The sequence below is a fragment of the Paralichthys olivaceus genome, chromosome 12 (genome assembly GCF_024713975.1).
Source record: "Paralichthys olivaceus isolate ysfri-2021 chromosome 12, ASM2471397v2, whole genome shotgun sequence".
Taxonomy (NCBI): Eukaryota; Metazoa; Chordata; class Actinopteri; order Pleuronectiformes; family Paralichthyidae; genus Paralichthys; species Paralichthys olivaceus.
Genome location: NC_091104.1, coordinates 24475767 through 24502501, shown reverse-complemented (window position 1 = coordinate 24502501; position 26735 = coordinate 24475767). Strand labels below are relative to the sequence as shown.

Sequence of the window (26735 nt, the reverse complement as noted above, 5' to 3'; positions counted from 1 at the left end):
TCTCCAATAAGCAGAGGGGACTCGGGCGGTGGGTCGCTCCTTTCGGCGGCGCTGAGCTTCAGGAGGAGCCTCTCACCAATCAGGACCCGGGGATCTGATACCGCGTCACCATTTCGCAACAAGCTCCGTCGTTTAAAGTCAGAGTGTCGCTGCTCTACTTCACTTTTTCTCCCGATCAGAGAGAGAACACATACAATGGCAAGAACCAAGCAGACCGCTCGTAAATCCACCGGAGGCAAAGCCCCCAGGAAGCAGCTGGCCACCAAGGCTGCGCGTAAAAGCGCCCCGGCCACCGGCGGCGTGAAGAAGCCTCACCGTTACAGGCCCGGTACCGTGGCTCTGAGAGAGATCCGTCGCTACCAGAAATCTACGGAGCTGCTGATCCGCAAGCTGCCCTTCCAGCGCCTGGTCAGAGAAATCGCTCAGGATTTCAAGACCGACCTGCGCTTCCAGAGCTCCGCTGTCATGGCTCTGCAGGAGGCCAGCGAGGCTTACCTGGTCGGCCTGTTCGAGGACACCAACCTGTGCGCCATCCACGCCAAGAGGGTGACCATCATGCCCAAGGACATCCAGCTGGCCCGCCGCATCCGCGGAGAGAGAGCTTAAACTGCTGCTACTGCTGCTGCTCCACTGACGATAACAACGGCTCTTTTAAGAGCCACTTCACTGCACTCAAGACAAAACTCCTCCGCTGCTCTCACTAGTTACTGACTGATCATAGATCTAGAAGCTTTCATCACCAAATAATCAACCAATATAAGTGATGTTGCTTATGACAGTCATAGCATTTAATTCATTAAATTAAAATAGTGTGAGTAAATTTGAATAAACCATTTCACTTTCAACCACACTCTAGATCTGTCAGACCATTTTTTTAAATTTACAATTACAGACCACGCTGATTCTGGACATACATTCTATTTTTGTCTGTGTTGATCAGATGACACTGTCAACATATGTCAATAATCAACTCCTCTGACATTTTATTCACAGCCATGTGTCAGTACAACAGAGGAACGTTATCACAAGCTCACTCACACTGTTGATTCAATGATTACTGTAATGAAGGGTGGGGGGATCTCGAAACAGCGAAAGAGTAAAACAGCATAAGAGTGATTATATATTGTTTACATAAGGAACAGAGGTCAGAGGGTGACTTGACACAGATAAGAGATCTGCACCTGAAAGCATGAGCTGTGGAACAAAATAATCCAATAAATATATAAATTAAAATACATGTTTCTGAACTAACAGAGTTAAAAAGAGGGGTTGGGGGTCTTAATAATGACATTATTAATGTAAGTGAGCTGCCATTTCAGTGACTGAGGTTACGACAGCAAGACAAACTGTGCAAGACGCCCTTGATCTGATCTTCCAAGATGAGGAAGCAGATATTGATTTGAAAGAGGATGTGTCAGAGCAGGAAGACAACATAGAGGAAAACTACGATTACAGCCGTTCTGATGACGACATTTATATCTTCTGACATATGACATTAAAAATGAAACAATATTACTTACCAGTCCTCTTCTGTCTGACCATTATAATTAAAATAATCTGTTGACAACACTGATCCTGGATACAGCTCGTGTTTAGTAGCAAACTTACCTAGATAGTAGTTCACTTCCTCCTCTGGCAGGTCTGTTCAGCAAAGTTGTAAAACATCCTTGTTTGAACAGTGTGTGTCAGTGACAATGTGAGTTATCATCACTTATACCTGATGTTGTGTTTCATTATGACACTGGTTGTCAATATTCTACTTTGTTTAGAAGCTCATGTGATAATTAGCATGCTATTAGCTTCACCCAGGAGGTCCTGAGCTGAGTGAATGTGCAGGTGTGTACCCAGCTCATATGCTACACCTTGTCATTTATGTTAGTGCCTGTTTGTTTAGTCAAGTGTTAACTTTCGATATAGCCTGTCATAATGCTGTATCATTTGCATGCACCGCTCCATTGTGGTCAAATTGTGCAATTGTATCAGTTTGTTAAGAAATGATCAATAATGTTTAGTTGCTCATTTAATCATCAATCATCTGAATAAGCTTATTGTTAACAAATGATCAATGATCAACTGAACCAATAAATCCATGGTCAGAATTGAATTTGTATCTGTGCTGGTTCTTAGGACTGATAAAGTCCTAATAATAAATGATTTCAATGTTCATGTTTATCTCAATAACAGTCTTCATCATATAATTAATTAATATATTCAATTTCACTGTAAATGTAATTAAACCAACTCACTGTTTCAATCACACTCTTGCTCTTGTTCTGACATATGACATAGACATTAAACATCTAATTATATTTCCCCCAAATCTTTTTTCTGTCTGACCATTTTTAATTTACAATTATCAGCAACTCTGATCCTGGACAGAGATTTACCTAAAGGGCTATTTTAGTAGTCAGCAACAAACATGACATACTTGAAACATACACTTGTATAAACATTGTATTATAAAAGTTTCCTGGAGGTTTTAAATTGCTGTGATTAAAATGACTCAAAGGATGAGATGAGTGAGTAAACTTTGTGCATTACATGGGAGCATTGCACTTCATACATTATTGGGGGGGGTAAACAATTTGATTTCTAGTTATTCATATATTCCGTTTTATTAGTTCTCTCTGTAATCATTCTGTAGCAGTATAATGCTTGTTGCATTCGACACAGACTGGTTGTGATTGTTCTGGGAGCTGGTTGTTGCTTGTGACCAGGGGCAGATGTGGCTGCTCTTGAATGTGTTGATCTGAGGCTCTGGGGGAGTTGCATGTTGTATTGTTACTGTGTGTGTGTGTGTGTGTGTGTGTGTGTGTGTGTGTGTGTGTGCGTGTAGGTGTGTTTGTGTGTGCTTGTGGTGGTGGTGGTGGATTTGTGGTTGTGTACTCTCTGATGAATGAACACAATCTAGGGTCACCCATTCATTTCCTATGGCGGTCATTTTTGACCGGGAACACCACAGGTGTTACAAAGTTGACTAAACAACTCAAAATTCAATGAAAGTAGTGATCAGCAATTGTAAATGTTCAAATGCCTAGTGTGGAGGATATCATAAGCCCTTGAGACAATAAAATGTAAAACACAATATTTATGATTGATCGAAATGGAAATCGGTCAGATTTGACCCGAACACGACACAAAGGTTAAATGAAACCTCATTATCTACCGTCCTACATCCAAAGTCCTGTGGGGGCGCTAGCGCACCAAAGACTTTATTATCAGCGGATCCACAGAGGAGGAATACGTCCACCTATGTCTTCTAGCACGTCCTCATGCAGCCTATGAATAGCTGGGGTTCCCGCGGATCACACTATTGACTCGATCTCATCTGACTGAAGAGAAATGTCTGGACGAGGAAAGGGAGGAAAAGGTCTCGGTAAAGGAGGCGCAAAGCGTCACCGCAAAGTTCTCCGTGATAACATCCAGGGAATCACCAAGCCCGCCATCCGCCGCCTGGCTCGCCGTGGCGGAGTGAAGCGTATCTCCGGTCTGATCTACGAGGAGACCCGCGGCGTGTTGAAGGTTTTCCTGGAGAATGTCATCCGCGATGCTGTCACCTACACCGAGCACGCCAAGAGGAAGACCGTGACCGCCATGGACGTGGTGTATGCTCTGAAGAGACAGGGCCGCACTCTGTACGGCTTCGGTGGATAAACTCACTTTCAACAGCTCAACAACACAACGGCTCTTTTAAGAGCCACACACTGAGTCAATGAGAGCTCACATCCTCTGCTCAACACTCATCACTAGTTCTTCCTGAGAGCAACAATCAATCAGGGTCTGAAGATAGATAGATTCTTTATTGATCCCTAAGGAGATTCAAGCTTCCAGTGGCAGTAACATACATTGAACATACATTAGACTTATGCATTAGGGCTAACTCATAACACAGTAATCGTACACAAAATGCCTGAGATTAATGTACATTTAAATGTGTACAGAGGAATTAAAGAAACTAAATTAAACAATTGAAGCACAATCAAACTTTGACAGAGAAATTAAAACATTTGCATAGGACTTATATAAATACAGAGGAATTCAAAATGTGTAGGGATATTAAATATTTGCAGAAAATATGCATATAAAATAAATATTAAACTGTTAGGTTAACCCATGCTAATCATCTATATAAAAACTAGAAGGTAACTATAGAAATAAAAATGTTTTATGCAACCTTAAACTACATTCAAAATATGAAGTGACCATAGAAGATTGACATAAATGGGGATAAAGGACTGTGTGCAGTTAAATTAGGCTGTAAACAGATGAATGAAATGAATGAATGAATGAATGAATGAAAGTCCCAGTCACAGCATGTAGCAGAGGTTGATAGAATCATGATCTTAGTGTAACGTGAGTGTTCAATGTGGAGAGTTGAATCTCTTGATGTGATGAAACTGGAGACAGACTTGTGAAGCTGTACTTTACTGATCTCCTCACTGATCATCATCAACCACACATACTTCCTGCTTCTCACTCCTGTGACTGAACTAACCAAGAGGAAGCCAGAAAGGCCACAGACTGAGGTGAAAGAAGTGCAGATGCAGGTTCAACACTTTGTTACTAATGAAGCTAAATAGTTTCATGTAGAAACACACACATGTAAATAACTCAACAGTCAACATTGTAAACATTTATGTAAATTACCAAAAACACATGAATCAACTTAACTAAGGTGTTGGGGACACAAAGAGAGAGAGACAGTAGGGAGACCAGGAATACTTATGTAACCATCACATTTAAGCTCCGTCAGACTGGTTGTTATAATGAAGACAATAATTATATTCAGTTCAATCTAAATGAACAGATTAATAAACCTGAAGTTTAACTGACTTGGTGTTTTACTGTGACAATCAAGTGTTCCCTTAATATTTAGAGCAGTGTGTTTATCAGGTCGCTTTAGTTCAGATAGTTTGAAATGATACTAATGTGATACTAACATCAATAATAAGAACATATATAGTTTCAGACATCATGCATTTCTTAACCCCCCAAATGTTCCAGTTCATCTCTACAGTTCAACCTCTGTCAGCAGCAGAATAATGGACTCTGGACATGGAGACACGCCCACTGCTGTTACACTGACGATTAACATTCAGCCAATCACAGAGAGGGAACAGCACAGCAACTTTACATGTGTTGTGTTCAAATACAGCCTGTTCACTGACGACACCATTCATTTGATCGAGTAATATCGTGACGATGCCTGAACCAGCGAAGTCCGCGCCCAAGAAGGGCTCCAAGAAAGCGGTGACGAAGGCCCCCGGTAAGGGCGGAAAGAAGAGGAGAAAGAGCAGGAAGGAGAGCTACGCCATCTACGTGTACAAGGTGCTGAAGCAGGTCCACCCCGACACTGGGATCTCCTCCAAGGCCATGGGCATCATGAACTCCTTCGTGAGCGACATCTTCGAGCGCATCGCCGGTGAGGCCTCTCGTCTGGCTCATTACAACAAGCGCTCCACCATCACCTCCAGGGAGATTCAGACCGCCGTCCGCCTGCTGCTGCCCGGTGAGCTGGCTAAACACGCCGTGTCTGAGGGCACCAAGGCCGTGACCAAGTACACCAGCTCCAAGTAAACCACTCTGGAGACATGACATCAAACCAACGGCTCTTTTAAGAGCCACACACTTTCTCTATGGAGACAAACTGTCCTGACTCCAACAACATGTGCACCAACACTCAAATAGCCACTTTACACTAATACTGGAACTGTGGTGAATTCAATCATGGTGGAATTTAATACTAATAGTTCATATACAACTGTTTGTGTTGTCCAGTGTCCACAGCTCTGAGTGGTTTAAGTGACAATATGTTACTCACATGATAAATGAGGAAATAAACATCAATCATTTCTTAACAAACTGATGTTATAGCACAAGTTGACCACAAGGCAGCAGTGCATGCAAATGATACAGTATTATGACAGGCTATACAGAAAATTAACATTTGACTAAGTGAATTCAGTGATTAAACCAGTGTTAATGGACATGACAATAAATATATGATTAGAGACATGAACTTGAAATTGATATATTTTCCCACTGCTGGAAGTTTGTGTCAAGAAAACATTTTGTGATGAGTCTGCTAATGATAATGGATTTATTGGTTCTGTTGATCAGATCATTCGTTAACTTATTTAGATGATTCAATCATTTAAAACGTAAAATGAATGAAGAAAAACATTAGTTATTTCAAACATTGAAAGTCAGGACATTGATACCTCCAGTATTGTTACTTCAACAGCGTCTGGGTTAGAAAGACATGCTAAGACTGTTGGGGAGGAACAACACAGCCCTCTGAGTGCAGAGTGTTCTTATAGAAAAGTTAATGCTGGGAAGGAGCCATGAAGTCAAGGAGGATTACAGGTGAAAACATATTTTCAATTCAGAAAAAGGAAACATTTTCTTTCACGTAGTACAGCAGGATCTGTGGGTTTTAAGAAATGAATCAAGTTCCACTCCACCACCCATCATATGACTGTGGTCCAGTCTGCATCCTCTTTCTGGACAGTCACATAAGAACATGATATTTTACCAATCTGAGATAGTGAAGGTTAAAAATCCATATTAGAGTTAAGGTGTAAATGTAGATATGAATGTTGTGTTTTTATACATGTTGGGTTGAAACTAACTACAGAGAGAAACTGAATCTAATTGCTTTCATTCTTGTGCTAACATGGTTTATATATGGTTGATAATGTTTTCATCAATGATCAGACCCTGATTGATTGTTGATCTCTGGAAGAACTAGTGATGAGTGTTGAGCAGAGGATGTGAGCTCTCATTGACTCAGTGTGTGGCTCTTAAAAGAGCCGTTGTGTTGTTGAGCTGTTGAAAGTGAGTTTATCCACCGAAGCCGTACAGAGTGCGGCCCTGTCTCTTCAGAGCATACACCACGTCCATGGCGGTCACGGTCTTCCTCTTGGCGTGCTCGGTGTAGGTGACAGCATCGCGGATGACATTCTCCAGGAAAACCTTCAACACGCCGCGGGTCTCCTCATAGATCAGACCGGAGATACGCTTCACTCCGCCACGGCGAGCCAGGCGGCGGATGGCGGGCTTGGTGATTCCCTGGATGTTATCACGGAGAACTTTGCGGTGACGCTTTGCGCCTCCTTTACCGAGACCTTTTCCTCCCTTTCCTCGTCCAGACATTTCTCTTCAGTCAGATGAGAGCTAGTCAATAGTGTGATCCGCGGGAATCACAGCTATTCATAGCCTGCATGAGGACGTGGTAGAAGACAGAGGTGGACGTATTCCTCCTCTGTGGATCCGCTGATAATAAAGTCTATGGTGCACTAGCGCCCCCACAGGAGCAGAGGTTGGATGTAGGACTGTAGATATTAAGGTCTGACACTTGACCAGTTTTGTGGAACAGTAGAACTGTAGCACGCTCCCGTCAAGTAGGAATAGAGTCTGTAACAAGCTTGGTTAAAGATAAAAGTTACATTAGGACTGATTAGAGAAGTATAACACAAAGCACATAGAGCACCGAGGGAAATGGTTCAGAAAGCTGCTGTGCATGTCTCCCCATGTCTGATGAACCATCAGTGGTTCTCACACGACAGTTATGGTCGGTAGATTAGGCTCCAAAGCAGAGGGAAGAGTTTTAATGATTAGAAAAGTAGATGTTATGGTGACCTCGATATCATCTAAACAACCAATATAAATATGTGTAAAACATTGATACTTCAAATATTTTGTTCTACACATCTAAAACAGCCTGGGTCCTGGGTGTACACTATGCATCCAGGTCATTGACAATAAATCATGAATCAAATGTGAAGCCAAAAAATGAAGTTAACTATTTTGTTTTTATAAATTAGAGATGTTAAACATTTAATGGTGTCAAAATGACCCCAAGGACAATAGGAGGGTTAAAATGAGAACAAATATATAAAAATCTCATAATGAATAGGACCGATTGACAATGTAACTGTTTGTCTTTGTCCATGTCCCTGAAACAATGTGTCCAATTTAGTAGTTTGCAATCATACTCTGAAAATGTGTAGCCTTTGTGAAATGTGGTTTTGATTGTATCTCCAAGTGTGTGAACACATCGATGCAGGGCCATTGCCAAGGTTGGAAATAATATTCAACAAAATTTATACATTAGTCTATTCCTGTGTCTTCCAGTTAGTCATAGGTTTGAGTTGTTGCTCACTATGATGTAAACACCTTGGTCAAAACTTGACTTTAACCCAGACTGCACACTACACTTGATTTAAATGTTAACATCTGCAGCTCCTGCTAATGGCAGAGTAAAGTACAAGAGTCACATTTATAAGATAATAGTGTCATGAACCAAATACAGTGGAAGGAGTAGTGACAAGTTAGAAATACACACAATGAGTAGAAAAGTAGAAGTCATCTACTAATAAAGCTTGGAAATAATGTTTGGTCTTGACCACACAGCAGGCAGATTTATTGTTATCTTTTCAACTGTGTCTTTGCTTTCCTACTTTTGTGTCATGAGTTTAAAACTGAGATGAATAAAACACTGTTGTTGTTGTTTTGCTATGAGCTTGGATGGGGTGAGAGGAGGGATGAGGGATATTGATCTTGTTTTATTGTAGATATCATGGAAAACACTTTGTTTTATATTGTTTGTTTATAAAGTACTAGGTAAATGAAGTATGTTTAAATGGATAAAAATCCATGTTTACAGGCTAATTTACCCACAGCAATCTACACAAACTCAGACTGCACACGTGTGTATATTCTGGATACACAGAGTGTTTGTTGAGACTGAGGTCTTCATTTGTAATATGAATATGTTACTGGCTATAAAAGTCTGAGACTATTTGTTCTATAGATTAATAGCTATCAAACTGACAGCTTGACAGAAATGTATTTGAAACACACAAAGGGAATAATTTAATATATGAGACAAATAGTTTTTGATAAACCTTTGTCATTGTTTAATGATTATTTTGCATAAATAATGATGAACATACTATACAAACACTTGTATCTTTAAAATGAAGAACAAAAGTTTTTACGAAATCGAACAATAGCAAAAAAATGCAAATTCCAGTATATCATACACATTTTCTAATAAATGATGGAACCTGTTGAGTTTTTGTATTAAATGAAAGAGAAATGTGGCCCAATATTAATGTGATCATAGTTTGAAATTAATATTTAGTAAACTTGACTAATCCAACCCATGGACATGAAATGTAGCTCTAATGATAGAATGACTCTCCAGCATCCTCAGCATGAAACGTTCACGGCTCTGATAGAAAGTCTGGCTCCACTTCACCATGAGCCTCGGCCATCAGCGGTGTGTTTGCTGCCTGCACAATAACCTGACTTTCTTCCAAAGGATCATCAGCAGGTGCTTGTTTTGACTCGGTCTCTCTGAACAAACATGTGGAGCAGCTGGGAGACGGATGTTGGTGGAGCTGTGGTGCTTTTCAAGTCATTTTAGGAGAGAAACGAGTGGGAAAAGCCGCCGAGCAGCGCTGCTCACCGCGGTGAACGGGTGAGGTTTGGAGGCTCCACCGACAAAATGCAGAGAGCATCAGAGCTCTTCATGACTTCAATATGAAGACACACAAGTCCGCTACCTGCTTCCTCACTGTCAGCCTCCAGCACCGCTCACCCACTGATGTTTCACTCGTTTATCAGTGAAGAGAAAACACAAGTGTCTCGGCGTTCACACTGCACACAGGAGCCACGGCTGGATTGAGTCTACACGGTTCTCATGGTGTGTTCAAGTACCGCCTCCCGATCGGCACTCTTCATTAGTCCGTCAGTCACTCCGATAGTTCCTCGTTGATCTAAACTCAGAGACAAAGATGGCAGAAGTCCCTCCAGCTCCAGCCCCCGCCCCGGCCAAAGCGGCCAAGAAGAAGGTTGTGAAACCGAAGAAGGTCGGCCCCAGCGTCAGGGAGATCATCATCGAAGCCGTGTCCGCGTCCAAGGAGCGGAGCGGCGTGTCAGCGGCCGCCCTCAAGAAGGCTCTGGCTGCCGGAGGCTACGATGTGGAGAAGAACAAGTCCCGCGTCAACACCGCCATCAAGGGCCTGGTGATCAAGGGGACTCTGGTCCAGACCAAGGGAACCGGGGCCTCCGGCTCGTTCAAGATCAACAAGAAGGTGGAGCCCAAGGTGAAGAAGCCGGTCAAGACGGCTGCCCTCAAAGTGAAGAAGCCCGCCGCCAAGAAACCCCTAGCGGCTAAAAAGGCCAAAGCAGCGGCAGCCAAGAAGCCAGCAGCCGCTAAAAAGTCCCCGAAGAAGGTGACGAAACCCGCAGCGGCCAAGAAAGCAGCCAAGAGCCCCAAGAAGGTGGCCAAGAGCCCTAAGAAGGTGGCAGTCAAGAGCCCCAAGAAGGTGGCGAAAAAGGCTCCTGCAGCCAAGAAAGCCCCCGCGAAGAAGGCTGCCAAACCCAAAGTGAAGAAGACAGCAGCCAAGAAGAAGTGAGCTGTCCTCACTGTGAAACATGTTCATCCTGCTAAAAGGCTCTTTTAAGAGCCACACACGTCGATCCACAAAGAGCTGCTTCCTCATCAAACATCACCACTGTCACTCACTGGCAACACATATGTAGAGACTGACTTCTTAACTAAAGAGAGTCGAGTTAGATAGAAACATGTTCAATATTTATTTGTTACAATGACAAGTTATTTAATGTCAAATGCATCAAATACATTTAAAATATCTTTAGACACTGAAGGAGAAGCAGACTACTACTGACACACACACACACACCCACACACACACTGTGCAACATCATGTACATTGATTTCAGCTTTAGATCATATATTTATACTTTAGATTTTCTTCTTAAGAAGTATTCATTTGTCATATTTGGTTGTGTAGAAACATATTTATTGTCTTACTGTATATTTATATTTGTAAACGCATAAGAATGAGTCAGTTATTGACTTTGAGCTGCTTAGAATTGTCGATGTCCACTTTGCATGAGAATATGTAGTAACATCCGGATTCCAAGAGATGGCGCTGCACTACAATATGTGAACCAGAACACCGTCCACTACCATGATGAAGTCTCCTACATGTCCTGTCAGAAGCTTTGTTTTCCACTAGGTCAGCTGCTCCTGTTTTATTCTCATCTCATGATTCAAACACTAAGTTAATTTGTTTCATGTAAATATCAACAGATCTTGTGTGGAAGTAAATCTAAGTAACTCCCACCTGAAGATTGTTTTTCACATCTTGACTATGACTCTGCTCGGGTGTGTCCACATATAGTCATTTACACCCAGTGCTCACATGTAATTGCTCAATAGCAATTTAGTTTTTCAGATTTAAAAGAGTTTCTTTCAAATCATAATCTCTTTACCTTTGTATCTAAACCTCTCGAACCCTATCCTGACTTGTTCTCTCCACCTTGACAACAGCCCTGTGTAGGTGTGTTCACACACTTGGAGCTCACGTTAAAACCTGAGACTGTATATAAAGATGGACGTAGTGTCCGTGACGTCACCCGTTGGTTTCTGAAGAGCGAAAATGAGGCTCGCAGTGGGCGTTTCACCCAGCGCCATCTTGCCGGTGTCTGACTCCTCCTAGTTCCTGGCTAACCCATAAATGGGCAAAGAGGAGGCGCGCGAGTGGACGCTAGGTGGGCCGAGTGAAGACTCACAACTGAGCCACTCCCACAGAGCTTATCGTTACCTGGTTAGCTCAGGCTAAGGAGCTAGGCTAAATGCTACCCGCGACTGCTAACCGGCTAGCGCTGCGGTGTTGTTGCTGGGATGGTCGAAGTCGTAACATCGAACCGAGCAGAGGTAAGTTACCCTGAAACTTTACAACCACAAAACCTATTGATGTATCTATTATCATTATCACACTACATATACTTACAAGCCTCAAGTGGTTTTTGATGTTATTGTGGTAACTTCCCGTTTATTTAACACGTCTAATGAACAGTTTGAAGCAAGTTAACTACTTTTATTAAAGGCTTGTGTTTTGTCATTTAATTGTAATTTTAATGAGTTCATATTAATAAGCTGCATGTGTAAGTTGCATGTGATACAGACTTGTATAACCGCCATTACTATTACAACCTCTTTTTTTTAGCCTGTTATAGAATTCACAGTGAATTAGACTCAGTGCAGATGTGATTATAATCTCCGCACACCACTGTTGTAAACAGTTCTGGTCCACATGATAATAATATTGAGTCCATTTCTATATGATTTGATAAACTTTAGATACAAAGTGTTGTCTTTTCTTTTTTGCCATAAGAGACAGAACACGGTCAGCACAGCTGTGTTCCTCAGGTTCGTCCGTCCCTAATAAAATGACAGGAAACATAAAGTGATGGCATTATTGCAGAGATAAGTGTTACTTTCAAACAAAGTCTGTGTCCTTATATTCTGTGGATATTCAACAATGTATTTGAATATGGTTTGGGATTAAACAGTGTACTACAAAGACAATGAGTGTGCAGTATGGAGTTCTTTCACATTAAAAGTATTGGATATATAATGTAATGCATCATGTGCAATAATTTGCTTTAATTGTTAGCAAGTTATGAAAACAGGTCTATACCTGGTAGGTAAAGTGTTCATTCATAAATAAAGTCCAGCTCAACAAGTTTCACACTGCAGCATCTGCACTAACGTTATTTCTGAACCAATAATATAATAAAACATTATTACTGAAGTTACTCACAGTAACGTAGTCAAGCCAAATAGTTCGCGAGCTGAACAACTTTACATGACGTTAGATATCTAACTTGGTGGAGCTCATTCACAAACCTCTCGAACCCTATCCTGACTTGTTTTCTCCACCTTGACAACAGCCCTGTGTAGGCTTGTTTACACAGTTGGAGCTAACGTTAAAACCACGTCTGACGAAGGCTACTAACTTTCAGAATATAAGTTTAAACTACTAAATTAGACACATTGTTTCAGGACCATGGACAGAGCAGTAAGTTGTGTTTAGGTGCTGTACTTCAACAGTTTGTTTCTCTGAATGGATGTTGTGGAGCAGAGCGCAGCCGCTTTACACTTCAAGTCTATGTGGAAACAGGCTACACATTTAAATACACACGTAGGGGAGAACAGAGTAAGATGAATCAGTCAGTCACGCAAAGTGAATTCATCATGTTCATAAACTCAAAATAACTGTTGATCTGAGTTACTGTGTGAACCAGTTTTGTGAAAATGGTGGATGTGGGATAAATTGAGCAATTGAGTCATTGCTCACAGATTTCTTACACACATACAAACTGTAAAAGTATATGTATGTGTTAAAATGTGTATTTAATGGATACCTTGTTGGCTGATGTCATGTTCGAGTCACACAAACATTTTTTAACTACACAAAAGTACATGTATACATACATTCTTTCTGTTTCTAACACAAAGAGGTCATAATTTAACCCTTACTAAAATGTTTGAGAAACATGTTGAACAACAGTAAACAAACATGGTTTTACTTAAAACGTTTTTGCCTTTGTTAAATTGATGGAATATATGTTGTATCAGTTATTAATGTGGCACCATTTACCCATAGAGGACTCAATTTACCCATCACTATGATCATTTAACCCACAACTTGAAATAATTTGTCAAATGACTTTTTTGTTTTGTTTTGAATGGATCATTGTCCTGAAACAATAATAATCACGAGTCTTTATTTTCTATGGGTACCCAACAACCTGAGGTATAACATCTGTACCGTGTTTGTTCGGTAATTGTGTATTTTCCAAGTTGGTGGGGGACATGAGGAGACTTGCTCTTTACCAGAGGTGAGTGTGTGGCTCTTAAAAGAGCCTTTGTGTTGGTGGTTTCCAGCAGCTTCGCTTTACTTGGACTTGGCGGCCTTCTCGGTCTTCTTGGGCAACAGAACAGCCTGGATGTTGGGCAGCACGCCGCCCTGAGCGATGGTCACTCCGCCCAGGAGTTTGTTGAGCTCCTCGTCGTTGCGGACGGCCAGCTGCAGGTGGCGGGGGATGATACGGGTCTTCTTGTTGTCGCGGGCGGCGTTTCCAGCCAGCTCCAGGATCTCAGCGGTCAGGTACTCCAGCACAGCCGCCAGGTAGACGGGGGCGCCGGCACCGACGCGCTGAGCATAGTTGCCTTTACGCAGCAGCCTGTGAACACGACCGACGGGGAACTGGAGCCCAGCGCGGGACGAGCGGGTCTTTGCCTTCGCTCTGGCCTTTCCGCCTGTTTTGCCTCTGCCAGACATTTTCAATTTGTTTCCGGAAACACGTCAAGAGAAACTGCGATAAACAGCTCGAACCCTCGCTTATATATCAGCGGATCACGCGGGACGGTTCATGCCGGACCAACCAGAGAAGAAGACTCCAGCGGATCACGGGAGGTCGTTCTGCACTTTTCTCCAATAAGCAGAGGGGACTCGGGCGGTGGGTCGCTCCTTTCGGCGGCGCTGAGCTTCAGGAGGAGCCTCTCACCAATCAGGACCCGGGGATCTGATACCGCGTCACCATTTCGCAACAAGCTCCGTCGTTTAAAGTCAGAGTGTCGCTGCTCTACTTCACTTTTTCTCCCGATCAGAGAGAGAACACATACAATGGCAAGAACCAAGCAGACCGCTCGTAAATCCACCGGAGGCAAAGCCCCCAGGAAGCAGCTGGCCACCAAGGCTGCGCGTAAAAGCGCCCCGGCCACCGGCGGCGTGAAGAAGCCTCACCGTTACAGGCCCGGTACCGTGGCTCTGAGAGAGATCCGTCGCTACCAGAAATCTACGGAGCTGCTGATCCGCAAGCTGCCCTTCCAGCGCCTGGTCAGAGAAATCGCTCAGGATTTCAAGACCGACCTGCGCTTCCAGAGCTCCGCTGTCATGGCTCTGCAGGAGGCCAGCGAGGCTTACCTGGTCGGCCTGTTCGAGGACACCAACCTGTGCGCCATCCACGCCAAGAGGGTGACCATCATGCCCAAGGACATCCAGCTGGCCCGCCGCATCCGCGGAGAGAGAGCTTAAACTGCTGCTACTGCTGCTGCTCCACTGACGATAACAACGGCTCTTTTAAGAGCCACTTCACTGCACTCAAGACAAAACTCCTCCGCTGCTCTCACTAGTTACTGACTGATCATAGATCTAGAAGCTTTCATCACCAAATAATCAACCAATATAAGTGATGTTGCTTATGACAGTCATAGCATTTAATTCATTAAATTAAAATAGTGTGAGTAAATTTGAATAAACCATTTCACTTTCAACCACACTCTAGATCTGTCAGACCATTTTTTTAAATTTACAATTACAGACCACGCTGATTCTGGACATACATTCTATTTTTGTCTGTGTTGATCAGATGACACTGTCAACATATGTCAATAATCAACTCCTCTGACATTTTATTCACAGCCATGTGTCAGTACAACAGAGGAACGTTATCACAAGCTCACTCACACTGTTGATTCAATGATTACTGTAATGAAGGGTGGGGGGATCTCGAAACAGCGAAAGAGTAAAACAGCATAAGAGTGATTATATATTGTTTACATAAGGAACAGAGGTCAGAGGGTGACTTGACACAGATAAGAGATCTGCACCTGAAAGCATGAGCTGTGGAACAAAATAATCCAATAAATATATAAATTAAAATACATGTTTCTGAACTAACAGAGTTAAAAAGAGGGGTTGGGGGTCTTAATAATGACATTATTAATGTAAGTGAGCTGCCATTTCAGTGACTGAGGTTACGACAGCAAGACAAACTGTGCAAGACGCCCTTGATCTGATCTTCCAAGATGAGGAAGCAGATATTGATTTGAAAGAGGATGTGTCAGAGCAGGAAGACAACATAGAGGAAAACTACGATTACAGCCGTTCTGATGACGACATTTATATCTTCTGACATATGACATTAAAAATGAAACAATATTACTTACCAGTCCTCTTCTGTCTGACCATTATAATTAAAATAATCTGTTGACAACACTGATCCTGGATACAGCTCGTGTTTAGTAGCAAACTTACCTAGATAGTAGTTCACTTCCTCCTCTGGCAGGTCTGTTCAGCAAAGTTGTAAAACATCCTTGTTTGAACAGTGTGTGTCAGTGACAATGTGAGTTATCATCACTTATACCTGATGTTGTGTTTCATTATGACACTGGTTGTCAATATTCTACTTTGTTTAGAAGCTCATGTGATAATTAGCATGCTATTAGCTTCACCCAGGAGGTCCTGAGCTGAGTGAATGTGCAGGTGTGTACCCAGCTCATATGCTACACCTTGTCATTTATGTTAGTGCCTGTTTGTTTAGTCAAGTGTTAACTTTCGATATAGCCTGTCATAATGCTGTATCATTTGCATGCACCGCTCCATTGTGGTCAAATTGTGCAATTGTATCAGTTTGTTAAGAAATGATCAATAATGTTTAGTTGCTCATTTAATCATCAATCATCTGAATAAGCTTATTGTTAACAAATGATCAATGATCAACTGAACCAATAAATCCATGGTCAGAATTGAATTTGTATCTGTGCTGGTTCTTAGGACTGATAAAGTCCTAATAATAAATGATTTCAATGTTCATGTTTATCTCAATAACAGTCTTCATCATATAATTAATTAATATATTCAATTTCACTGTAAATGTAATTAAACCAACTCACTGTTTCAATCACACTCTTGCTCTTGTTCTGACATATGACATAGACATTAAACATCTAATTATATTTCCCCCAAATCTTTTTTCTGTCTGACCATTTTTAATTTACAATTATCAGCAACTCTGATCCTGGACAGAGATTTACCTAAAGGGCTATTTTAGTAGTCAGCAACAAACATGACATACTTGAAACATACACTTGTATAAACATTGTATTATAAAAGTTTCCTGGAGGTTTTAAATTGCTGTGATTAAAATGACTCAAAGGATGAGATGAGTGAGTAAACTTTGTGCATTACATGGGAGCATTGCACTTCATACATTATTGGGGGGGGTAAACAATTTGATTTCTAGTTATTCATATATTCCGTTTTATTAGTTCTCTCTGTAATCATTCTGTAGCAGTATAATGCTTGTTGCATTCGACACAGACTGGTTGTGATTGTTCTGGGAGCTGGTTGTTGCTTGTGACCAGGGGCAGATGTGGCTGCTCTTGAATGTGTTGATCTGAGGCTCTGGGGGAGTTGCATGTTGTATTGTTACTGTGTGTGTGTGTGTGTGTGTGTGTGTGTGTGTGTGTGTGTGTGCGTGTAGGTGTGTTTGTGTGTGCTTGTGGTGGTGGTGGTGGATTTGTGGTTGTGTACTCTCTGATGAATGAACACAATCTAGGGTCACCCATTCATTTCCTATGGCGGTCATTTTTGACCGGGAACACCACAGGTGTTACAAAGTTGACTAAACAACTCAAAATTCAATGAAAGTAGTGATCAGCAATTGTAAATGTTCAAATGCCTAGTGTGGAGGATATCATAAGCCCTTGAGACAATAAAATGTAAAACACAATATTTATGATTGATCGAAATGGAAATCGGTCAGATTTGACCCGAACACGACACAAAGGTTAAATGAAACCTCATTATCTACCGTCCTACATCCAAAGTCCTGTGGGGGCGCTAGCGCACCAAAGACTTTATTATCAGCGGATCCACAGAGGAGGAATACGTCCACCTATGTCTTCTAGCACGTCCTCATGCAGCCTATGAATAGCTGGGGTTCCCGCGGATCACACTATTGACTCGATCTCATCTGACTGAAGAGAAATGTCTGGACGAGGAAAGGGAGGAAAAGGTCTCGGTAAAGGAGGCGCAAAGCGTCACCGCAAAGTTCTCCGTGATAACATCCAGGGAATCACCAAGCCCGCCATCCGCCGCCTGGCTCGCCGTGGCGGAGTGAAGCGTATCTCCGGTCTGATCTACGAGGAGACCCGCGGCGTGTTGAAGGTTTTCCTGGAGAATGTCATCCGCGATGCTGTCACCTACACCGAGCACGCCAAGAGGAAGACCGTGACCGCCATGGACGTGGTGTATGCTCTGAAGAGACAGGGCCGCACTCTGTACGGCTTCGGTGGATAAACTCACTTTCAACAGCTCAACAACACAACGGCTCTTTTAAGAGCCACACACTGAGTCAATGAGAGCTCACATCCTCTGCTCAACACTCATCACTAGTTCTTCCTGAGAGCAACAATCAATCAGGGTCTGAAGATAGATAGATTCTTTATTGATCCCTAAGGAGATTCAAGCTTCCAGTGGCAGTAACATACATTGAACATACATTAGACTTATGCATTAGGGCTAACTCATAACACAGTAATCGTACACAAAATGCCTGAGATTAATGTACATTTAAATGTGTACAGAGGAATTAAAGAAACTAAATTAAACAATTGAAGCACAATCAAACTTTGACAGAGAAATTAAAACATTTGCATAGGACTTATATAAATACAGAGGAATTCAAAATGTGTAGGGATATTAAATATTTGCAGAAAATATGCATATAAAATAAATATTAAACTGTTAGGTTAACCCATGCTAATCATCTATATAAAAACTAGAAGGTAACTATAGAAATAAAAATGTTTTATGCAACCTTAAACTACATTCAAAATATGAAGTGACCATAGAAGATTGACATAAATGGGGATAAAGGACTGTGTGCAGTTAAATTAGGCTGTAAACAGATGAATGAAATGAATGAATGAATGAATGAATGAAAGTCCCAGTCACAGCATGTAGCAGAGGTTGATAGAATCATGATCTTAGTGTAACGTGAGTGTTCAATGTGGAGAGTTGAATCTCTTGATGTGATGAAACTGGAGACAGACTTGTGAAGCTGTACTTTACTGATCTCCTCACTGATCATCATCAACCACACATACTTCCTGCTTCTCACTCCTGTGACTGAACTAACCAAGAGGAAGCCAGAAAGGCCACAGACTGAGGTGAAAGAAGTGCAGATGCAGGTTCAACACTTTGTTACTAATGAAGCTAAATAGTTTCATGTAGAAACACACACATGTAAATAACTCAACAGTCAACATTGTAAACATTTATGTAAATTACCAAAAACACATGAATCAACTTAACTAAGGTGTTGGGGACACAAAGAGAGAGAGACAGTAGGGAGACCAGGAATACTTATGTAACCATCACATTTAAGCTCCGTCAGACTGGTTGTTATAATGAAGACAATAATTATATTCAGTTCAATCTAAATGAACAGATTAATAAACCTGAAGTTTAACTGACTTGGTGTTTTACTGTGACAATCAAGTGTTCCCTTAATATTTAGAGCAGTGTGTTTATCAGGTCGCTTTAGTTCAGATAGTTTGAAATGATACTAATGTGATACTAACATCAATAATAAGAACATATATAGTTTCAGACATCATGCATTTCTTAACCCCCCAAATGTTCCAGTTCATCTCTACAGTTCAACCTCTGTCAGCAGCAGAATAATGGACTCTGGACATGGAGACACGCCCACTGCTGTTACACTGACGATTAACATTCAGCCAATCACAGAGAGGGAACAGCACAGCAACTTTACATGTGTTGTGTTCAAATACAGCCTGTTCACTGACGACACCATTCATTTGATCGAGTAATATCGTGACGATGCCTGAACCAGCGAAGTCCGCGCCCAAGAAGGGCTCCAAGAAAGCGGTGACGAAGGCCCCCGGTAAGGGCGGAAAGAAGAGGAGAAAGAGCAGGAAGGAGAGCTACGCCATCTACGTGTACAAGGTGCTGAAGCAGGTCCACCCCGACACTGGGATCTCCTCCAAGGCCATGGGCATCATGAACTCCTTCGTGAGCGACATCTTCGAGCGCATCGCCGGTGAGGCCTCTCGTCTGGCTCATTACAACAAGCGCTCCACCATCACCTCCAGGGAGATTCAGACCGCCGTCCGCCTGCTGCTGCCCGGTGAGCTGGCTAAACACGCCGTGTCTGAGGGCACCAAGGCCGTGACCAAGTACACCAGCTCCAAGTAAACCACTCTGGAGACATGACATCAAACCAACGGCTCTTTTAAGAGCCACACACTTTCTCTATGGAGACAAACTGTCCTGACTCCAACAACATGTGCACCAACACTCAAATAGCCACTTTACACTAATACTGGAACTGTGGTGAATTCAATCATGGTGGAATTTAATACTAATAGTTCATATACAACTGTTTGTGTTGTCCAGTGTCCACAGCTCTGAGTGGTTTAAGTGACAATATGTTACTCACATGATAAATGAGGAAATAAACATCAATCATTTCTTAACAAACTGATGTTATAGCACAAGTTGACCACAAGGCAGCAGTGCATGCAAATGATACAGTATTATGACAGGCTATACAGAAAATTAACATTTGACTAAGTGAATTCAGTGATTAAACCAGTGTTAATGGACATGACAATAAATATATGATTAGAGACATGAACTTGAAATTGATATATTTTCCCACTGCTGGAAGTTTGTGTCAAGAAAACATTTTGTGATGAGTCTGCTAATGATAATGGATTTATTGGTTCTGTTGATCAGATCATTCGTTAACTTATTTAGATGATTCAATCATTTAAAACGTAAAATGAATGAAGAAAAACATTAGTTATTTCAAACATTGAAAGTCAGGACATTGATACCTCCAGTATTGTTACTTCAACAGCGTCTGGGTTAGAAAGACATGCTAAGACTGTTGGGGAGGAACAACACAGCCCTCTGAGTGCAGAGTGTTCTTATAGAAAAGTTAATGCTGGGAAGGAGCCATGAAGTCAAGGAGGATTACAGGTGAAAACATATTTTCAATTCAGAAAAAGGAAACATTTTCTTTCACGTAGTACAGCAGGATCTGTGGGTTTTAAGAAATGAATCAAGTTCCACTCCACCACCCATCATATGACTGTGGTCCAGTCTGCATCCTCTTTCTGGACAGTCACATAAGAACATGATATTTTACCAATCTGAGATAGTGAAGGTTAAAAATCCATATTAGAGTTAAGGTGTAAATGTAGATATGAATGTTGTGTTTTTATACATGTTGGGTTGAAACTAACTACAGAGAGAAACTGAATCTAATTGCTTTCATTCTTGTGCTAACATGGTTTATATATGGTTGATAATGTTTTCATCAATGATCAGACCCTGATTGATTGTTGATCTCTGGAAGAACTAGTGATGAGTGTTGAGCAGAGGATGTGAGCTCTCATTGACTCAGTGTGTGGCTCTTAAAAGAGCCGTTGTGTTGTTGAGCTGTTGAAAGTGAGTTTATCCACCGAAGCCGTACAGAGTGCGGCCCTGTCTCTTCAGAGCATACACCACGTCCATGGCGGTCACGGTCTTCCTCTTGGCGTGCTCGGTGTAGGTGACAGCATCGCGGATGACATTCTCCAGGAAAACCTTCAACACGCCGCGGGTCTCCTCATAGATCAGACCGGAGATACGCTTCACTCCGCCACGGCGAGCCAGGCGGCGGATGGCGGGCTTGGTGATTCCCTGGATGTTATCACGGAGAACTTTGCGGTGACGCTTTGCGCCTCCTTTACCGAGACCTTTTCCTCCCTTTCCTCGTCCAGACATTTCTCTTCAGTCAGATGAGAGCTAGTCAATAGTGTGATCCGCGGGAATCACAGCTATTCATAGCCTGCATGAGGACGTGGTAGAAGACAGAGGTGGACGTATTCCTCCTCTGTGGATCCGCTGATAATAAAGTCTATGGTGCACTAGCGCCCCCACAGGAGCAGAGGTTGGATGTAGGACTGTAGATATTAAGGTCTGACACTTGACCAGTTTTGTGGAACAGTAGAACTGTAGCACGCTCCCGTCAAGTAGGAATAGAGTCTGTAACAAGCTTGGTTAAAGATAAAAGTTACATTAGGACTGATTAGAGAAGTATAACACAAAGCACATAGAGCACCGAGGGAAATGGTTCAGAAAGCTGCTGTGCATGTCTCCCCATGTCTGATGAACCATCAGTGGTTCTCACACGACAGTTATGGTCGGTAGATTAGGCTCCAAAGCAGAGGGAAGAGTTTTAATGATTAGAAAAGTAGATGTTATGGTGACCTCGATATCATCTAAACAACCAATATAAATATGTGTAAAACATTGATACTTCAAATATTTTGTTCTACACATCTAAAACAGCCTGGGTCCTGGGTGTACACTATGCATCCAGGTCATTGACAATAAATCATGAATCAAATGTGAAGCCAAAAAATGAAGTTAACTATTTTGTTTTTATAAATTAGAGATGTTAAACATTTAATGGTGTCAAAATGACCCCAAGGACAATAGGAGGGTTAAAATGAGAACAAATATATAAAAATCTCATAATGAATAGGACCGATTGACAATGTAACTGTTTGTCTTTGTCCATGTCCCTGAAACAATGTGTCCAATTTAGTAGTTTGCAATCATACTCTGAAAATGTGTAGCCTTTGTGAAATGTGGTTTTGATTGTATCTCCAAGTGTGTGAACACATCGATGCAGGGCCATTGCCAAGGTTGGAAATAATATTCAACAAAATTTATACATTAGTCTATTCCTGTGTCTTCCAGTTAGTCATAGGTTTGAGTTGTTGCTCACTATGATGTAAACACCTTGGTCAAAACTTGACTTTAACCCAGACTGCACACTACACTTGATTTAAATGTTAACATCTGCAGCTCCTGCTAATGGCAGAGTAAAGTACAAGAGTCACATTTATAAGATAATAGTGTCATGAACCAAATACAGTGGAAGGAGTAGTGACAAGTTAGAAATACACACAATGAGTAGAAAAGTAGAAGTCATCTACTAATAAAGCTTGGAAATAATGTTTGGTCTTGACCACACAGCAGGCAGATTTATTGTTATCTTTTCAACTGTGTCTTTGCTTTCCTACTTTTGTGTCATGAGTTTAAAACTGAGATGAATAAAACACTGTTGTTGTTGTTTTGCTATGAGCTTGGATGGGGTGAGAGGAGGGATGAGGGATATTGATCTTGTTTTATTGTAGATATCATGGAAAACACTTTGTTTTATATTGTTTGTTTATAAAGTACTAGGTAAATGAAGTATGTTTAAATGGATAAAAATCCATGTTTACAGGCTAATTTACCCACAGCAATCTACACAAACTCAGACTGCACACGTGTGTATATTCTGGATACACAGAGTGTTTGTTGAGACTGAGGTCTTCATTTGTAATATGAATATGTTACTGGCTATAAAAGTCTGAGACTATTTGTTCTATAGATTAATAGCTATCAAACTGACAGCTTGACAGAAATGTATTTGAAACACACAAAGGGAATAATTTAATATATGAGACAAATAGTTTTTGATAAACCTTTGTCATTGTTTAATGATTATTTTGCATAAATAATGATGAACATACTATACAAACACTTGTATCTTTAAAATGAAGAACAAAAGTTTTTACGAAATCGAACAATAGCAAAAAAATGCAAATTCCAGTATATCATACACATTTTCTAATAAATGATGGAACCTGTTGAGTTTTTGTATTAAATGAAAGAGAAATGTGGCCCAATATTAATGTGATCATAGTTTGAAATTAATATTTAGTAAACTTGACTAATCCAACCCATGGACATGAAATGTAGCTCTAATGATAGAATGACTCTCCAGCATCCTCAGCATGAAACGTTCACGGCTCTGATAGAAAGTCTGGCTCCACTTCACCATGAGCCTCGGCCATCAGCGGTGTGTTTGCTGCCTGCACAATAACCTGACTTTCTTCCAAAGGATCATCAGCAGGTGCTTGTTTTGACTCGGTCTCTCTGAACAAACATGTGGAGCAGCTGGGAGACGGATGTTGGTGGAGCTGTGGTGCTTTTCAAGTCATTTTAGGAGAGAAACGAGTGGGAAAAGCCGCCGAGCAGCGCTGCTCACCGCGGTGAACGGGTGAGGTTTGGAGGCTCCACCGACAAAATGCAGAGAGCATCAGAGCTCTTCATGACTTCAATATGAAGACACACAAGTCCGCTACCTGCTTCCTCACTGTCAGCCTCCAGCACCGCTCACCCACTGATGTTTCACTCGTTTATCAGTGAAGAGAAAACACAAGTGTCTCGGCGTTCACACTGCACACAGGAGCCACGGCTGGATTGAGTCTACACGGTTCTCATGGTGTGTTCAAGTACCGCCTCCCGATCGGCACTCTTCATTAGTCCGTCAGTCACTCCGATAGTTCCTCGTTGATCTAAACTCAGAGACAAAGATGGCAGAAGTCCCTCCAGCTCCAGCCCCCGCCCCGGCCAAAGCGGCCAAGAAGAAGGTTGTGAAACCGAAGAAGGTCGGCCCCAGCGTCAGGGAGATCATCATCGAAGCCGTGTCCGCGTCCAAGGAGCGGAGCGGCGTGTCAGCGGCCGCCCTCAAGAAGGCTCTGGCTGCCGGAGGCTACGATGTGGAGAAGAACAAGTCCCGCGTCAACACCGCCATCAAGGGCCTGGTGATCAAGGGGACTCTGGTCCAGACCAAGGGAACCGGGGCCTCCGGCTCGTTCAAGATCAACAAGAAGGTGGAGCCCAAGGTGAAGAAGCCGGTCAAGACGGCTGCCCTCAAAGTGAAGAAGCCCGCCGCCAAGAAACCCCTAGCGGCTAAAAAGGCCAAAGCAGCGGCAGCCAAGAAGCCAGCAGCCGCTAAAAAGTCCCCGAAGAAGGTGACGAAACCCGCAGCGGCCAAGAAAGCAGCCAAGAGCCCCAAGAAGGTGGCCAAGAGCCCTAAGAAGGTGGCAGTCAAGAGCCCCAAGAAGGTGGCGAAAAAGGCTCCTGCAGCCAAGAAAGCCCCCGCGAAGAAGGCTGCCAAACCCAAAGTGAAGAAGACAGCAGCCAAGAAGAAGTGAGCTGTCCTCACTGTGAAACATGTTCATCCTGCTAAAAGGCTCTTTTAAGAGCCACACACGTCGATCCACAAAGAGCTGCTTCCTCATCAAACATCACCACTGTCACTCACTGGCAACACATATGTAGAGACTGACTTCTTAACTAAAGAGAGTCGAGTTAGATAGAAACATGTTCAATATTTATTTGTTACAATGACAAGTTATTTAATGTCAAATGCATCAAATACATTTAAAATATCTTTAGACACTGAAGGAGAAGCAGACTACTACTGACACACACACACACACCCACACACACACTGTGCAACATCATGTACATTGATTTCAGCTTTAGATCATATATTTATACTTTAGATTTTCTTCTTAAGAAGTATTCATTTGTCATATTTGGTTGTGTAGAAACATATTTATTGTCTTACTGTATATTTATATTTGTAAACGCATAAGAATGAGTCAGTTATTGACTTTGAGCTGCTTAGAATTGTCGATGTCCACTTTGCATGAGAATATGTAGTAACATCCGGATTCCAAGAGATGGCGCTGCACTACAATATGTGAACCAGAACACCGTCCACTACCATGATGAAGTCTCCTACATGTCCTGTCAGAAGCTTTGTTTTCCACTAGGTCAGCTGCTCCTGTTTTATTCTCATCTCATGATTCAAACACTAAGTTAATTTGTTTCATGTAAATATCAACAGATCTTGTGTGGAAGTAAATCTAAGTAACTCCCACCTGAAGATTGTTTTTCACATCTTGACTATGACTCTGCTCGGGTGTGTCCACATATAGTCATTTACACCCAGTGCTCACATGTAATTGCTCAATAGCAATTTAGTTTTTCAGATTTAAAAGAGTTTCTTTCAAATCATAATCTCTTTACCTTTGTATCTAAACCTCTCGAACCCTATCCTGACTTGTTCTCTCCACCTTGACAACAGCCCTGTGTAGGTGTGTTCACACACTTGGAGCTCACGTTAAAACCTGAGACTGTATATAAAGATGGACGTAGTGTCCGTGACGTCACCCGTTGGTTTCTGAAGAGCGAAAATGAGGCTCGCAGTGGGCGTTTCACCCAGCGCCATCTTGCCGGTGTCTGACTCCTCCTAGTTCCTGGCTAACCCATAAATGGGCAAAGAGGAGGCGCGCGAGTGGACGCTAGGTGGGCCGAGTGAAGACTCACAACTGAGCCACTCCCACAGAGCTTATCGTTACCTGGTTAGCTCAGGCTAAGGAGCTAGGCTAAATGCTACCCGCGACTGCTAACCGGCTAGCGCTGCGGTGTTGTTGCTGGGATGGTCGAAGTCGTAACATCGAACCGAGCAGAGGTAAGTTACCCTGAAACTTTACAACCACAAAACCTATTGATGTATCTATTATCATTATCACACTACATATACTTACAAGCCTCAAGTGGTTTTTGATGTTATTGTGGTAACTTCCCGTTTATTTAACACGTCTAATGAACAGTTTGAAGCAAGTTAACTACTTTTATTAAAGGCTTGTGTTTTGTCATTTAATTGTAATTTTAATGAGTTCATATTAATAAGCTGCATGTGTAAGTTGCATGTGATACAGACTTGTATAACCGCCATTACTATTACAACCTCTTTTTTTTAGCCTGTTATAGAATTCACAGTGAATTAGACTCAGTGCAGATGTGATTATAATCTCCGCACACCACTGTTGTAAACAGTTCTGGTCCACATGATAATAATATTGAGTCCATTTCTATATGATTTGATAAACTTTAGATACAAAGTGTTGTCTTTTCTTTTTTGCCATAAGAGACAGAACACGGTCAGCACAGCTGTGTTCCTCAGGTTCGTCCGTCCCTAATAAAATGACAGGAAACATAAAGTGATGGCATTATTGCAGAGATAAGTGTTACTTTCAAACAAAGTCTGTGTCCTTATATTCTGTGGATATTCAACAATGTATTTGAATATGGTTTGGGATTAAACAGTGTACTACAAAGACAATGAGTGTG

General features: G+C 41.9%; 7 protein-coding genes across 7 annotated transcripts; 6 read left to right on the top strand and 1 right to left on the bottom strand.

Moving 5' to 3' along the window:
* Positions 1-66: 66 nt before the first annotated feature.
* Positions 67-1048, top strand: LOC138412442 (histone H3). Its single transcript, XM_069536290.1, has one exon. The coding sequence runs from the start codon at positions 196-198 to the stop codon at positions 604-606; it is 411 nt and encodes a 136-aa protein (XP_069392391.1). The 5' UTR covers positions 67-195; the 3' UTR covers positions 607-1048.
* Positions 1049-5180: 4132 nt separating this feature from the next.
* LOC138412452 (histone H2B) lies at positions 5181-5628 on the top strand. Its single transcript, XM_069536324.1, has one exon. It carries the CDS (start codon positions 5203-5205, stop codon positions 5575-5577), a length of 375 nt encoding a protein of 124 aa, XP_069392425.1. The 5' UTR covers positions 5181-5202; the 3' UTR covers positions 5578-5628.
* Positions 5629-9533: 3905 nt separating this feature from the next.
* LOC138412436 (histone H1-like) lies at positions 9534-10586 on the top strand. The gene has a single exon (XM_069536283.1). The coding sequence runs from the start codon at positions 9804-9806 to the stop codon at positions 10425-10427; it is 624 nt and encodes a 207-aa protein (XP_069392384.1). The 5' UTR covers positions 9534-9803; the 3' UTR covers positions 10428-10586.
* A 3174-nt stretch (positions 10587-13760) lies between these two features.
* On the bottom strand, positions 13761-14303 carry LOC138412439 (histone H2A). The gene has a single exon (XM_069536287.1). It carries the CDS (start codon positions 14166-14168, stop codon positions 13782-13784), a length of 387 nt encoding a protein of 128 aa, XP_069392388.1. The 5' UTR covers positions 14169-14303; the 3' UTR covers positions 13761-13781.
* An 81-nt stretch (positions 14304-14384) lies between these two features.
* On the top strand, positions 14385-15366 carry LOC138412441 (histone H3). The gene has a single exon (XM_069536289.1). It carries the CDS (start codon positions 14514-14516, stop codon positions 14922-14924), a length of 411 nt encoding a protein of 136 aa, XP_069392390.1. The 5' UTR covers positions 14385-14513; the 3' UTR covers positions 14925-15366.
* Positions 15367-19498: 4132 nt separating this feature from the next.
* Positions 19499-19946, top strand: LOC138412453 (histone H2B). Its single transcript, XM_069536325.1, has one exon. It carries the CDS (start codon positions 19521-19523, stop codon positions 19893-19895), a length of 375 nt encoding a protein of 124 aa, XP_069392426.1. The 5' UTR covers positions 19499-19520; the 3' UTR covers positions 19896-19946.
* A 3905-nt stretch (positions 19947-23851) lies between these two features.
* LOC138412435 (histone H1-like) lies at positions 23852-24904 on the top strand. Its single transcript, XM_069536280.1, has one exon. It carries the CDS (start codon positions 24122-24124, stop codon positions 24743-24745), a length of 624 nt encoding a protein of 207 aa, XP_069392381.1. The 5' UTR covers positions 23852-24121; the 3' UTR covers positions 24746-24904.
* The last annotated feature ends 1831 nt before the right edge of the window (positions 24905-26735 follow it).